Source organism: Lepisosteus platostomus, chromosome 12, assembly GCF_059453375.1.
Source record: "Lepisosteus platostomus isolate fLepPlt1 chromosome 12, fLepPlt1.hap1, whole genome shotgun sequence".
Classification (NCBI taxonomy): domain Eukaryota; kingdom Metazoa; phylum Chordata; class Actinopteri; order Semionotiformes; family Lepisosteidae; genus Lepisosteus; species Lepisosteus platostomus.
Genome location: NC_142622.1, coordinates 8,729,328 through 8,746,340, shown reverse-complemented (window position 1 = coordinate 8,746,340; position 17,013 = coordinate 8,729,328). Strand labels below are relative to the sequence as shown.

The 17,013-nt window shown below is 38.9% G+C and overlaps 1 protein-coding gene across 2 annotated transcripts in view; it reads right to left on the bottom strand.

Annotated features, from left to right (window-relative positions):
- Positions 1-17,013, bottom strand: part of vps13b (vacuolar protein sorting 13 homolog B) — a 325,535-nt gene that overhangs the window by 255,435 nt on the left and 53,087 nt on the right. For both annotated transcript variants that reach the window (XM_088600797.1, XM_088600796.1), the window contains exons 13-16: positions 15,115-15,309; positions 12,818-12,987; positions 12,149-12,343; positions 8,486-8,610 (exon numbers count right to left, since the gene is read on the bottom strand). In XM_088600797.1, coding sequence (XP_088456923.1) covers positions 8,486-8,610; positions 12,149-12,343; positions 12,818-12,987; positions 15,115-15,309 — 685 coding nt within the window. The remainder of the gene's footprint in view (positions 1-8,485; positions 8,611-12,148; positions 12,344-12,817; positions 12,988-15,114; positions 15,310-17,013) is intronic.

Here is a 17,013-nt window from a genome sequence, read left to right as displayed (position 1 = left end):
TCATTTTCAGTGAGGAGAGAACTCTGGGGGGCAAGGTGATCGCTGGCCATTTGCTTTGCTGACGGCTGAATGTCACAGGTGTTCCCGCACAGATGAATGAATATCAGGCTGGCTATTTCAGTACACTTCATGAAGCGCACGGTGACAAATTCCAGTACAAAAGCTTTCAACCTGCAATGATTTGAAGTGAGAATCTCCATTTTCAGTCAATGTGAAAGTATAATGGATCGTTTAAGGCCGTGATCTCATTTGATAAAGACCGCTGTCAAACATTTCAAGGGGACTGATTTTAAGCACATTATCAAGGCAAGAAATTTCAATTAGCTGCCACTACATAAGGTCTTTTATACAGGATACCTGGCCATTTCTGTACTTCCATCTTTGAAGGTTTTTAACAACTTCAGCAAAAGAGTATTGGCTCCCATCAATTCATAAGAGAAGTGGTGCACTTGTATCATTTCCCATCCCCTGCATTACATCTCCTAAAAAAAAAACTAGTTAACACAAACTAACTGTAAGGTATACATCTACCCTGATTGATTGTGCACTAAGCGCCATTAGTTCTTCTTGATTCCCAGATAATTAATCAATAATTGTTTATTTAAAACCAAATAAAATAATATTCATTAACCACAGCACCATCATTGGTTTCCAGACCGGGGAAACAATGTATAATGTCTCGAAAGCAAGTAAATCATTAAAATTTATCTTTTACATGAAGCATATGCTATTAACAATATTACAGATCCTTTAGTTTTACAGGCAAGTTTTTGAAGCTTTTGCCAAATAACTGTGTACTGAAAGCCATTTGCCATTTCAGGTAGCAGCAAGAATAAAATACATAAAGGCCTCTCATCAAACATTTTTGTCACAACATGTTAAAAACACATTTTATTACAGTCAGAAGTATTTGCCAGTTTATTCAGGGCTGACCTTAACTCCTATGTTTTTATTTTACAAAAACCAAGTGCTACATTATTAACTGTAAATTTTATTTGCCTCAGCACTTAACACTAATTTACCAAAGACAGACCATTCCTTACATTTCAGCACAGAAATATAACTACAGGAAACACTTAAGAAAACATAGCTGCTGGAAATGTTGGCGCAAGTGTAGCTTTAACTTTAGTTTAAAAATAAAACCTAGATCATACTTGAAAAACTTAATTTGGATTTCAAACCAAGGAGACAAACTTAATCAGAGCTAAGAGTAAAAGTTATTTTAAGAGATCATCCGGCATTTGTAAAACTCTTGAAATATCTGATTAAGGGTGATCTGATTATTCTTCCACCTGTTTGGATGCCAGAATACTTTTTTCCCCCCCATCAACCCTTTAAAACAAATTATGGTTTTTAATTTCAAAAAAGGGCTTCAAAAGATGTGCAGAGAAAATGTGTAGGAGAAGAGAGATGGCCGACAGCTTAAGGGTTTACTATTTCACCAGCACGGACTTGATACCACACTTTGTGGGGGGAAGCCTCTCGATCAGCAGCCCCGAACGTCTTGATTGTGCAAAGATACCAGCTTCGTGAGTGGCGTGACCAACTCTCAGGAGAGAGGTTCGCTTACACAGGGATAAGAAAAAGCATTTTTAATCAAAATTCTATGGACAGCTGTGAGGTAGTTAGGGAAAACACAAAAATGTCAGGGCATGTCCTGTATACGAAGAAGATACCCGTACTAAATTGGATTGCGCATGCATGCACAGCCATAAAAGACATTTTCTGCATTGTACATTGTAATGTTTTTGGTGTCTAATTGCTTTCCCTTCTTTGTAAAAACTGAGAAGCAACACTGCCTCGAGAACGTTAACAGCCTTTGAGACAATTTTACAGGGAATTTTTTTTTAAAATATGATTTGCTCTGTAGCGCCTTCACTGAATATTTCATTTCCTTACGTCAGTCCAACCTTTTAGAGCTAAATGGATGTATTTTAATATTATACAACAATGCAACTTAACAGGCTGCGACTCAGTCACTATCAAGTAAACGAACCATTTACTCTGGGGGAAAAAAATACTTTGAAATACAGCAGACAGGACTGAAATCCTGAGACTATCTCTGCCCTAAATTTGTGTGTATACCTTTATCAGTTAAGTAAATAACAATACAAAATGTACTAAAGGGGAATTAAAATGCAAGTAAAATGCATAAATATCAAAACAAACTTTTTTTTACAACATACCTTTAAATAAATCTTGGTTTCCTCATGGGGCATATTAGGGTTGATAGGGAATAACATGGTATGAGTGTGTTTGTCAGAGGAATACCTGTGGGTCCATTAGTTGTACCACAGACAATTCAGGTAAAGAAATTTTACCCTAGAAAGTAAGGTGGAAGTAACCCTGCTTGAAACACAGGGTCAGGCAAATTGCTTACGACGGGTGTGGTTTGTGTTTCGAATGCTAAGCAAACTTTTAAAAAACAATCATTTTTAAAAATACACCAAAACGCTAACAGTGTGTAAAAATAAGTTCGGTAAAAGGCATAAATGATAAATCATGGTAAAAATAAATGCTTGTTTACAAATGTTTAAAATTCAGGAATATCAATGGTATTGGCAATAACGGACACCCCCTCCCCCCCATTAGTCGTTTAGACTTATGAAGTACTATATATGGTATATGAAGAAGCATTAATACTTTGTTGTGTTTCTGCCATAAAGGAGTATATCCTTCCTTACACAAACATAACAGACTTAATAGCATTCACCACTTACAAAAAGCCCGACTGAAGCTCAGGTTTAAAAATGTAACTCAGGAATTACTATACGGCATAGTAATCCTACCTTCTTTATGTCTTTGAATTGACTAGATAAAACTGATCAATCTGCACGGGGAAAAATGTGTGTCAGGGTAGAAGGACACAATTCATCCATGTGGTTTACTTAAACCTGTTTTGGAACTGTGATCAACTTGGTTAATAAAAGATCGGGTGATCATAAGAGATGGCCATGAATTTTTCTCAAGCCTCTTTCTAAAGAAACATCTTTACCTCAGAATAGAACTATCCATTAATGACAAAGGAGATTTTTACCAAGAAGGATCATTTTCTACTCAAGCATGTCTCAAAATGCTCCCATATATAATATGAGCAGTAACATTAAGTTGCCTAACACCACGTTTAAGTATTCAGCCTCACAACAAATCCTTTTCACCTTCAAACTTAAAAGCAGCAATGCTGTAAGCCGCCTGATGTATTGACTTTGAAGCAGAAGATGAAGATTCCTTCTGAAACCTTTGAACTGTTATAACATGCAGATCTGCTCTGCTTCTGTTTTACAGTGTTGTGCCTGCGTCACATCTTCCTATTCTCTGATAATCATCCAAAGAACTCTTTCATCTGTCTTTTAAGTCAGCAAGATATGTTAAATGCTATATCAGTGGTATGAAACCTCATTATGATAGTTTTAACTTTCATATACAAATAAAACGATGAGATTGTTTCCCTGGGTAAATAAAAATCACAAATATTAAACATAAAGATAAATTATATCAAACTGCTGTTCCAATTTCATGTCTGATTGCAGATAACGTTTGTAATTATTTATAAACCAATCTGAAGGACAAGCATCTGCTAAATAATTTCAACGTTTTTCAAAATCACAAAGTTGTTTCTCGAAATTCTCATAAACTTTTATAGTGACCAAGAATTTTTTTTTATTTGGTGTTCATAAATTTCCTACTAGAGGTCATGGATATTTATTGCAAAGTTTCCATAAATGAAGCTCGATTCCTGTCCCTGGGCTATTCTCATTTGCATTCAACGTACAAAGTGTAAAGATTTAGCAAGTGATCTACTACTTTTGTTACAACATAAGAAAATTCAGGCATGCAATCAAAAACAAACTGGCTAGCCATAGTTCATAAAAACATACATAAAAACTCTCAAAGTTAAATTATGGCCTGCTACACAAAGCTCTTTAGTTGGTTAAACATAATAGCATATGTTGCTGTCAGGTGCTTTACCATGGGAAACATTAAGTAAGCCTATAAGGCTCTGAACAATGCAGGTGGCACTTTTTAAAAGAGAATAATTTTAACTGGAATAACAGGTTTAACAGCCAGACCAATTCAGACTCGCTGCAGGATTTCTATGAAGTTCACAGTCCGTACACTGACTTTCATTAAACGTAAGTAGTGCTTGATGCGTTTCAGCTGTAGTTTTATTCACTGCAAGCTAAAGTTCATTTAACAGGATCTCTGATTTCTTGTGTACCGTGTACTTAATTATAGAGGGGGTTGTTACAACTTAGCTTAAATAATTTACTGCCTCGAAGTTAAACTTCAGTCTCCTTTGTAGCTGACAATGCGTATGGCCAGTGGATCAGTGGATTGCTAGCTTAGCAATGAAACTGTAAATGCCAATGTTTAACTTTCTTTTTTGAAAACTAAAACGTGGAACCCAGAGGGTTTTTTTGTTGTTGTTGTTGTATCACGATAAGCTCTCCCATAACCTGCAAAAAGAAGCCCTTTATATCTGATTTATTCCCACTGCTCTTATTTTTATTGCACCTTGCTCAAACTACACAAATATTTTTGTGGAGTATCAGGCACTGAAAGTGGCTATTTTACTACTTTACATTAGCCTACAGCCACCACATTTACAGCAAGTGAAACCCTGCACTGTTTAAAGTCATCTACAGTAGTTTCCAATGCATCTTTAGAGATGCATGTTACAATCTTTTAATTTCTGCTGACTTGACTTGACCCAGATCAATGACTTGAGAACTTCCTCTGTTAATTCACCAAGAATTTGTTCTGATGATACTTGGTGTTCCTTCTTCTTTTCTATCAAGGTGAACTTTTTTCCCTTCACATTTAGTGCATTTAGAATCCACATGATTGTAATTAGAGACATATGCTTCTATAAAGGCGTTTGTAGTGCTTTACATAAATCTTATTAAACGCATCTTAGAGAAAAAATATTTTATTTAAGCAAATACAGACTAAATGACTGTAATGCAATAACTACAATATAAGTTACCTGTATATCCTGTATGTACCTATGCCCAAACTAAAAGTAATAACCAAACTCTTTTACTAATTATTTCACTCAATGTAGCTTAAGAGTTAAAATGTACATAAAACAGCTAAGTGTGCAGTGATGAAACTCAAGGTGAATATCTGATTGAAAGTGCTAGAAAAAGCACAAGTGTTCCCAGTCTAATCGATCAAGGCACTGTTTTCAGCTCAATTTACATACCCAATAACTCATTCTGCATTCTGCCCAACATTAAGAAGCTGTAGTAAATTTCTCATCGTTTTGCTTTCATTTCTGCATTCTTCCCTGTTCTCCAAGCAATGGTGAATAAACCACAAGCACTGTGATTAAAGCAAGTATAAAAGACAAAGCAAAGTACAGTACATTACTTTATAAAACGTGCCCAGTAATGGAAATGTTGAGACTGAGACCACCACATTTACATCACAAAGTATATAAAATGACTGACAGAATGAAATGAGAGAATATTTCTATAAATGGTACATTCTTTCTTACATCCTTTTCATTTGCAGCGGAGAACTGCATATTTAAGTTAAAAGAACATGACATCTTTGAAGGAGTTACATCACTTTTGAAAGTTTCCCAAAACAAACACAAATAAATTAAATTAAATGCTACCACCTGGTGGTGTTTCTGTTTATTCAGCAAGCAGTTGTCACTTCAAGCAGGCCTTGCTTTCAGGTTCAGAACAGTCTGACTGTTACTCTGTCAAACCAGTTAATCATCATTCTTCAAACAATGAACTGTCAAGTCCTATTAATGAACTCCTGAGAAAAGACTTGCCTGCAGTCCAAAAAAGCTGGGATAATACAAAGAATGCCTCAGTTAAGGTAGGGTCAAAATGAGAAATGAAAAAATGAAATAATAAGTTCTCGCCTCATAACCTTTTAAAATAACAGAAGCTGATTATTATCTGAAAGGGATTAACTTAAAAAGAAAATGCTAAGCTTCTCAAAGAAATACTTCAGACCTGTCAAGAGTCGGAAGCTAAATGTTGCAGCTGAAATTAAAGTGCTGCTACACTAGAACAAAAAACTGCTACCTGAAAAAAAAACAGCTGACAACATGAAAGGACACCTGCTTCAAGCCATTCCAGTCTGGCTCTTGAAATAATAGAAGAAATTAAATTAGTGAAATGAAATGTACAGTTTAGAAAAGATTTCGCAATCATTTTTTTAAGAGCTCAGAACCTGGACTAATAATTGGATTCTACAACTACATTCACCTGGATGAAGATGTCGTCTAATCAGTACATTAATGCTGGCCTTCAACATGTATGTTCTGTACATATGAGTTGCATTGTTCCCACCATACACACTCTATACATCCATTTGACTCCCTACACCTAATTACCTCATTTAATTGAAAACCAGCTCTAAAACTGTAATAACTTCTGTGTTTGGCACTGGGTGAGTGCCGAGTTCAGCTTCTATATACAGCATGTTTTATGTTCAAAGTTTTAAAGAGCCTCAAAAACCCTGTGGTCAGGCCTGACCACATGATCAGTCTTCAGAAAGTGCAATTTCATTGCTTATAACATTTGGTAATTCTGTCTAGACATCTATGGAAAGCAGTTCATTTAACACAGCCACTGTTACACACCAGGGGGAAAAATCCTTGCACCTCTACGATTCAATTACCGAGTGACAACTCCTGACCTATATGAGTGAGGGCAATAAAGATCTCTTAACAAAACTCAAACTTCAGGTAACAGTCAATATTCAGTGAAGTGAGAGTACAGCTTTTATGAATACAAAATGAGAGAAAACTAAACTGGAATGTTTGAGAAATTACCAAGTCAATCCCTGCAAAAAAGATTTCCAATCCCATGATTTACAATTATGCATTAAAAAAAAACACAGTTGGAGATTTAAAATTGGTTTTCCTAATTGAAATATTAACACCAAATTACTATATGAAGAAGCTGCACTGTAACAGTTTGAAGTCTTGTTTAGTCACCTGTTAGTCATTATAGTTACATAAAAGAGAAACACCAACACAACGTTACCTGCTAACAAACCAGTGGTCTCAAGATGAGAAATACCTTGAGCTTTCAGCAACATACTGAAAAATTACATCATTGCATCTTAGTCCTGTGGGAGGGGGCAGAGTGGAACAGTGAAAAACAGAGCCAAGATGTTCAAGTGGCGAATGTAAAGCTACAGTATGTTCTGATTAAGAGCAGAGGAGATGTTCCTATATTTCTCTTGATTTGTACCACGCACACGTTGAGTAGTATGTTCAATTTCCATGCAACTATTTTATAGCTTAGCTTTCATAAGCAAGGGCACTGCAAGGTATGTGTGCAGGCAGCTTTTTTTCAGCAGGGTGTGTGCGTGTCTGTATGACAAGAGTTCCCAGATGTTGCCTCAAGGACACCCAGTTTGAGAACGAAATGCTTTCATCTCCAAGGATTATCCTGTTGATTTTATTTAATTCACACACACACACCCCCCCCCCCAGCCTTCACATTTTTACTGCTTTTGAGGGAGATTCCAAATGATTCATTTCATCTGTCTTTAGCACAGAATAAAATAATAAAATGTGATTATGTAAAACATTTACATTTTCATTGCACACTACAAAGTCAACTGGGACTTAAATTGGTTTATAAATGCAAGGCAGGATTCTTTATACAGTGGAGGAATGACGCTAAGTAAAGAGTCACTTAAACAGCTTGTTCGGCAACCATCTGAGACTTCTCAAATCTATTGCAGCAAAAGCACATCCCCTGTCTTATGTTAGAGCTCACAGGCATCATGACACCTCACTTCAAATGAAAACCTCCAGGATTAATATACTGTCCAGTAAGTCGTTGATAATACCCGATTTTACCTTGCGCCTTGCCTTCTTTAAAAACAAAAACAGTATGCCAAGTGACATCTATTTCCAGCAACTCTCTGATTCGGTTTTGTTTGTGCACCCTGCACAAAACGTACCATCCTTCAACCGAGTGAGTGATGCTGATCACTTAGGATCCACCTAAACGCATATCTCCTTCGTTACCTCAGCCACTGCTTGTCAGCCCCTTCAGACTAAGCACAACTTTCTCAGGTGGCAGACTGACCCATTGTCAGAAGGCGTGCACATCCTATTGGACTAATTAATTCTCTGGCAGGGGTTATCCAGTGTACGAGGTTGAACATGGCCAAGAAAAGCGACACAGCAACTGGGGCAGTTTGCAGGTGGCCTCTGAAGTGTTGAAAGTCGAGTCACTCAAAGGTGGGTCAGTCGGAGGAGTCAGCCTACACGTCCTCACTCTCCCCGGTGCCCAGTCATGGGGATTGTAGCCACACGCCAAGATGTGAATAACACAAATTTGTTCTTTTTATTTCCAATCGGAGGGGTGGTGGAATAACAAAAAAAAAACTCCACATATTTCTGTTATTGAGCGTGCAATGTTGTTCACACTGTAGTTGCAAAGCTCAAGTCCTATTAGACCAGGTGCCTTCCTGGCCACGATTGGTGTAGGACACTCACCAGTACAATGGATGTCTGAGCAGCTTGGCGTACAGAGCAGTGCTGAAAGATGGGACGATGGGAATAAGGTTAAGAAACGATCCTTCGCTGTCCATGCAAGTCAGCCCTGCCTGAAAACCGAAGACCTGAAACAGAGAATGAAAGAGAGCTTAGAAAGATCAAAACAACTCTTTAGAGAGACTGCGCACAAAAACATGCCAGGATCCCAGACCACCTGCCAGACCTTCAGACACGTCCCACAGTTCTCACCCTCCCCTCTGACATAACTGACACAGCCGTGTTCAGAAGGTTCAGCAATAACTCTGCCACTACAGACCCTCCACACCCACGTCACCTCGTGAAAAGTCAAAGACAGGACTTCGGGTTAGCAATGTTAGTTGGCATCAAACATTTTAAGGGGGAACATCTGGAAACAATATGGAGGGAAATGTTTAAAAGGAAGAATGGTGACAAACATCTGTTAACCTGGAGCACTGTAAGACTTTGCAAAGCTTCTTATGAAACACTGTGAATCAGAAGAAGTAAAGCAAGCGGTTTCATTTTTGTAAACTGTTAAGGACTTATTTTATCAGTTCAAAGCGCTAAAAAACCATGATGTCACAATCTACAAAACTGATGTTGTTAAACGATGGTTACTTCTGCCGGATATTATATAGTGAAATGTGAATGGTACAAAAAAGAATAAAAGCAGACAGTAAAAAGTTTCAAATTAGTATCAGTATAAGAATTACTATTTAAATAACTAATTTAAATAACTTGGTACTAATGATAATCATGGACCACTCCACTCCATGTACACACCACTCAAATGCAACTAAATTATCCATGCTCATATTACTCTTACTGTGCCCATATTATTTATGCATGTTTATACATGTACGTATATTGAAAGTTAACTAACAGACACAAGCCATCGTTAATATAAAGTATTAGATCAGAACTTGCTCCAGCTGTGAAAACAAGCACTGTGCCCCCAGCTGTTGTGCATATCAAGGACATGCAAGCAGACTGATTCCAGTCATTCTTACCATTAAGCCAGAAATGCAGACTCAAGCAAGACCTGCTCTTTCTTTTCTTATTCAAACACTTTACGATATCTGAATATCTGAAATTTTGTGATGTTGAAAATATCATCAAATACAATATAATTTATTAAGGTTAAGAATTTTTTTTTAAGTGTGGGGCTCCCTCACAGACCAGGATTACACTGAATGGGACAAACACCCCACATAAACTCTGCACATGGAGATCTGTAGAAACATCCTCCGTGTGCAGAATAAAAACATCTAACAACGGATGCAGGGCCGAATTAGGCCAGTACCCACTATTGATAAACATAGAGAAAAGAGTATTAAAGTATTGGCTACACCTTAAAAACAGCGACCAAAATTCCTACCACCACAAAGCCCTGCTGAGCCAAGAGCTAAGCCCAGAGAAGAGCCCCTTGAGCCAGCTGGTCCTGAGGCTCACTGACTCAAGCCACACCAACACCAGCCAGCCTCAAGGACAGCACTACTAGAGCACCGCAACCCAGACTCAAGCACAGATCAAACAGCAATATCTCACACACGGGGACACGCACACACAAACACAACAAACTGGAATGCCACAGAACCCTAAACAGACAATACACACTAGCCGAATATTTGACCAAGATAAGAAACAGCAAAAAGAAACAGACCCTGAGGAAGTACAGGCTCAGTGACCACAGCCTGGCCACAGAAACTGGGCGACACAGGCAGTCCTGGCTGCCCAGAGAGGACAGGCTCTGCTCCCACTGCCAGCAGGGAGAAATAGAGACAGAGGTGCACTTCCTACTGCACTGTGACAGATACTCTGGGATTAGAGAAACATTCTTCCCTTAATTCAGAAATCTAATCCCAGAGTTCCCACACCTGCCAGAATCACAGCGGGTCCCAATCCTACTGGGAGAGGGAGGAGGGAACTCAATTGAACTGGCAGCCCAGTATGTGATCTCCTGTCAGAGCCTGAGGAACAGTGAGTCTGTCTCCATATAATGCTCCATCTGTCTACAGTATATGTAAATATTTTATGATATGTCTTGTGGCAGAGTCCTACAGAAAGAAGTTGATTGGCTCTGTGATGAATGTGACCAGGCCTTGACGTGGTATTAAAATCAAAAACAAAAATCAGACAATAGATTCAGACACTGGAATCCAGTTTTTCTTTCCCAAAACTGGTTGCCTGCTTGGTTCAACTGCCCTCTTCAGGTCTCACATCTACATTTACTAACGCTACTACAGAATGGAGAATCTAGCAGAGAATGCCGAGAGGACCCGAAGACAGCTATCTCCAGTGAGCAGCGGTCACCTTGCTACTTATGCAGTGCATTTCCATCTATGATCTGTTTCCCTGACCATCACTGTCACGTCTCGGGGAAAAGACTCTTGATCCAACAGGGAGGAAGCCATAGCCACCACCTGAACTGAAGCTGAAGGGGGCTCTCTCCTTAACAGCCAGGGCCAAAAATTAACCTCAGCATGACCTCCTGATAAGGGCTGTCAATACCTCCAGTAAACATCCCCTCCTTTAAAAAATAAAGTGCACTTAATTAAATCTATTTAGTGCAGTGCTCACTGGAGGGCTTTTTCAACATTCAATTGCTGGAATATTGTATGCAATATTGCAATAAAATTGCATGTTTAACAGATTCTCTTATACTTTCCAGTAGCTTCCTAAGATTTGTTTAGTATACGTATAGAAAAAATACGCACTAAATGCTCTCTGTTTAGTGTTTTATGATGTTTAAGTTTCATTTATCATAAACTTACATAAGTCATCAAATACTGCATTTTGTAAGTTGTGTATATTAAAAACAGAAAACACTACCATTTTCCCCCTAAAAAGCTTTCATAAAGTTTTAGCCTTAATTTAAAGCTGACAAATCCGAACCTCAGTTTGAGTAATTTGTACATATCAGCTCAAACTGCAGTTTATTCAGATCCACCATATATAAAGGGATCTCCACACTGACTCTTAACTTGCACTCCCAATTATTTATTAACTGAGCATTCAAGAACGAGATGCATGTGTAAATATTTCTTACACATTGGAAGGTGAGGATGCAAGTGTTCCCAATGTTAAAATGCCTAAAGCTTTTTAAATGTTTGCTCAATTATTAATGCTCTCATATTTTAAACTGGATCTGATTTTTGCTTTTTATACGTCTGCCTTACATTGATTTCGCAGTATAAATGTAGGGTTAAAAAGTATAAAAATTATAGAATATTTGCATAGCAATTGCTTAGTAAGTGCATATATACTTACACCCATAATCACAATATTTAAATATTTTTTAATGTGCATGTAACTACACATCTGACATGAAACAACTGTGCCAAACTGCAGTTGCAGAAACCAGTAAATTACACATTTATTATGTTGAAAAAAGCAATATAACATTGTTATTTTTTTTAGGTTTCTTTAGGTTCGTTTTATTTTATTGTAATCAATGGTGTAACAGAGGATAGAAGAAAGTAACGATATTCAAAGTTAGGATGAACGGGAAGGGCTGTGGGTATTTTTGTTTCGATTTTCACTTGTTTCATGGGCTTCTGAAATTAAAATAAATTAAAATAATAAAACGATTTTAAAACTAATTAAAATTTAAAAACAGAATCTGATGGGGGGGGCCTCCCTCACCTTCAGGTAGCAGTGGGCGTAGCAATGGTGCAACAGGTTGTCGGAGGGCTGGCCGAGGCTGCTGACCGCGCTGACCAGCTCCGGGGCGTACATCGGCACCGAGTGCTCCAGGTTCACCTTGTCCACCTGGATCCTCAGCGCCGGGAGGGGCCTCACCGGCTGGAACGCCGGAGCGCTAGCGGGCGCCGAGAAGCTCTGCGAAGGGAAAAAGACCGGAACGATACGGCAACGCCACTCCGGAGTGGGCTGCTTTTGTGTGTACTTAACCAGCCGGCACTGCGGCCTCACAGTCCTGGGGCCCAGGGCTGCATGGAGTTTGTATGTTCTCCCCGTGTTCGCATGAGATTCTTCTGGGCGCTCCGGTTCCCTCTCACAGCCCAAGGTCGAGCTGGAAAACCGGCCCTGATGCGCTTGTGAGCGTGCTTGTATGTGTGTGTGCCCTGCGATGGACTGGTGTCCCTGAATGAGATGAAGCGGTGAGCAAACAGACAGCTGGATGGATGCTCACTTAGCCCTTTTCATCACTCGAGGCGTTACTAGTGTAAAAGGTGGTTAGCGAGGTGTTCCCTAATCTCCTCTTGATGAACGCGATCGGGTGCGTTTTGTGTTGTGGTTCCTCACTATAATCGACCCGTGACAGTGCTGCTCCTGGACAGGAGCTGCCGTTACCTTCTTGCCCATAATCAGAGGCAGCAAGCAGTCCAAAAGGTTGAATTCAGCCATGGGGATGGTGATGGAGATTTTGAGCACAGTAAGAGAAGTCAGCCGAGTTGGGATGAATTCTTCCAAGGCTGCTACTTCGTCCGGGCTTGGCAGCACTCTGTTCTCATCCACAGTATCTGTATTAAAAACAACCATGCTGAATTTTACATTTCACCAATCACACCGTCTTTTCTTGAATCCTGGTGTCATACCTGTCTGCAGTGTACTGCATGTCACTCTCTGAAATAGCTCTGGACCAATATCAAAACTCCCACGCAATCCAACAACATTAATCAGAATCTCTCTGATTCCCATTTGGCTGTTCTGATATGAATTAGAAGCTGTTTGTTTCCATTTATCAACCACAACATCCACATAAAATCAGGTCGCTAATCCACATATTTAAAAGCACTCATGAAGTAATCTGGATCTTCATACAATATTCTTCAATCAAAAAAGAAAGATAGCAAAGCAAGCATGCTGTCAGCATTTATTTATATGGGAAATCTCTGTACCGAACTGGGCAAAAATTGAAAACCTTTGTAGATTCAGCCAATCTGGCTTCGGTTCCATAGACCTAATTTGGAAAGTCCTGTTCCTAGGCTCTTTGCAGAGAGGAACACAGCCGAGATTTGTTGTCTGACTGCCCCTAACATTACTGTTATCCACTGATGACAGTAATGCAATGAATCTCTTGCTAGGACTGCCTGGAACAAGATGACTGCTGTTGCTGAAATCACCGTCTGTTACTATTGCATTAAACCAAGCTTGCATATTAACAGAAAGAAGAGATGATTAATAATAACAGCTATTCATATTATATTATTTCAGTATTCCTGCAGTGGATCGCCCTTCTTTTAACCTAATGGCATGCTCTCCATTTACCTCATTGCGGCATCCTTTCAGATCTTGCCAAGAGATCCTGGGTATTCCTCTGTATCATTTTTTTGGGGGGGACTGTATGGTATGTGTAAAAACAATTCTTAAAAAGGCAAATTCCTCATCCATTCCAGTGATGTTTTGGACTCACATCTAATAGAACATGCTAAATGATCTATATGTCAGTGACCTGCAACAACTTTTCCAGTTCCGCCAAATCTGCCGTTTAGGCAACCGAGCACTTTATGTTGGTGGAAACAGTGCCAGGACAATCGGGAGACAGCAGTTATTCCTGCATTAGCAACAGTGAAGAATCTTCTTCCCTGGCATTCCCGAACCCAACAGCATTTTCCCACATAGCTGTAGCCGTGTGAAATTGTGTCAGATCAAACTGTGTCAGCCATGAAAAGGTTTGGGTGGAGAAATGGCATTTATATCAGAGCACACTATTTTAAGCATAAATTCAAGCCCAATTTTAAAAGATTGTCAGCAGAGTTTGAAACACTCTAAAATAATCCAGTGCAGTCTCAAATTGGGCAACGTGGACAACGCTCCACAATATATGCTTACCAACTGAGCCATTATTCTGATGCTAGTACACAGTGCAGTGAGACAAAATTACAAGGAAAGGAAAAATAAAGTTGTTTTACTCCCAAAGACGTCTGCCGCACTGAATCTCAGACCAAAAATGGGCATTCTACCCTCCCCTTACTGCATGGTTCATAGATCTTCATCTTGTTTTGTAACAGGACAATCCACAAACAGGAACGCCAAACAGTTGATGAACAGAGAAGATCTAACAAGGATTTAAACAATACATAAATATCTAGCTAAGGGCTTGGCTCTCACCATAACTTGGGCTAAAAGCATGAAATGCAGGTCTCAGCGAGTACATCTCAGTCTGCGAGATGCGCTGCATTGTACAACGCATCACTGCACAGAACATGTAATTTCCCTCTAGCAGTACCCTGTCCAAGGTGTACAAATCTAACAAGATCAAAGCCTTCGCAGAGTTTCAATGGAATGAGTCTGCCTGTCGAAATGTGCTGAATGTGTTCAATTCATGTAGCATATTAGGAGGTGCCAATTTCCAGGCAACACCATAGAAGAATAGGACACAGCTTTATTATACACAAAAGGAAAAGGGAAAAAGACTACAAAGAGGCTACTTATGTGAAGCAGAATAAAGCAAAATGAACCTGCTTTAACACTGGATTCTGGTGTCAATAATGTTAAGGTCCCCTTCTGTGATAAACTCTTAGGGGATCTTCCTTTGGAAGCCTGGGCTTCAATGTCCTCCACTACCCAGTTCCCACAATTACTTCTCTGAACCCCCACTGAGATCAGTAAGAAAGGTGCGGCTGACTGGACTGCTGGGCTCGGACCTGGCTGTGGCCTGCTGTAGGGCTCATACTCATGGTCCAGTGCACAGGCCACCATCTTGAGGATTCTGTGCACCGCACTGCTGTGGAGGCGGACGTCCAGAGGCCCCACGACCAGTCTCTTCACTGACGTCTCCTGGACCATGGGGGGGCTGTCCTCTTTGTTCAGTGTGGGGAACTCCTGCTGACCCCCAGATCCTAGTCACAACAATAACAAGGAGAGAAAAAATATCACATATCATCATTGCTGGTAACATAATTAGGGTTATTATTAGTCATATCTGTTAAAGGTATCAGCAGCATATCTATTAATGACTTGCAGGGTTAACGTGACTGATTATCAAATACACTGTGTAATTCAGGTACCATACTTGCAGACTGTGACCTTTGCAGTGATTTAGTACAGACCGTTTAAGAAAACTGTGTAAAATTTACACATGCAAGGAAAAATTTGTATTGTACAACGGATAATTCATAGCATGCAAAACAGATAAACCACAGCAGAATCTAATTTTTGAAACTAAACCACTTTGATATGCAACATAAAATAGCGACTCCTTATTTTTTTTAAAACCTGAACTTTGCTTCACTTGCTTACAGGGAAAAACAAACAAACGGAGAAGAGGTCAATTCAAGCTGTGTCCATCATTTAAAATCCTACAAGCATGAGATCTTATTTGCTTATTTGTGTCAATATAAGTATGCGGTTCATAGAATACAGCACATTTTACAACAAAACATTTTCTAGAGTCTTTGACACTCAATTGTTATGTATTGTCCGTCATAAGAACTATAAGAAGAAATTCACCTTGTTCTTCGTCTTTAACCAAAGGGAAACCATAATGGGGGAAAAAAAGAACTTCCTTTCCTGTACTTATTTCAGGTCTCTTGCATGCCAATTTTGGATTCCTTTTCTAATATGTTTAGGGTTCAAATTGTTCCTTGATTTTGTTTTTATATCGAAAGCATGCTAGTCAATATCATGTCCTTTTCTCATTTTAACTGCAATTCACTGAAACAAAAAAATATCTAAAATACACATATGGCAACATTTACGGCAAATAAAGAATTAAAATACCCAAATTAGTTGGGAATTTAAGAATTAGAAGTATCTACCGTTGTCTGCTACTAGATTACATTATTTTAATGTAAACCCAGCACAGAACATATCTTCTTAAGCTGAGGTTTGCTTAAAGCTTACGATAGTCCTGTGGTAACAGCACCTAATTTGTTTCATTAACACGAATCTGATAGTCTTGCCTTGCCGAAAGAGGTTAATACTGACTGGAAGGCATTCCGATCAGAACTATAAATTAGAGCTGCCAAAATGGGGAGATGGGCATGGTATCTCAAGTGAAAACAGTCTGACAGCTGAGGCTGACAGTATCTTGTGCCTTTTTAATTTAGATTTTTATCACACTCAGATAGGCAAAAAAGACCACTGTCAGAACAAGTAATGAGAAGGAGGAATGTGAAAGGGAAGTACTGTAGATTACAGATGTGATTAGCCAGGCGTGATTTTTCAGTCTTAAACCTTGTTATTTTAAATGTGGAAGAAAAGAATGAATTTCTATTATGTTAAAGCACCACTACCCCCACAAATCAACAGGTGTTAGAAAGTGACAATTATGATTTAATCAGCATAAAACATGTTGCTTATTTAACAAAACAGACCAGGCATATCAATAATGTAAACTGAAGAAAACCAAGTAACGGCAGCAATTGGTTTAAAAACAAATCATTCCACCAGGAAACTATTATTACTTCTGCTCATATTTACAATGCCCCTTTTGACATGTGGTCAGCATATCAATGTAGCATTTGCTACACAAACAAAATTCTGTGAAAGTGAAGGATTTCTTCTTTAGGCCAGTCTTTTCAGAAATATGTACAAGATGACAA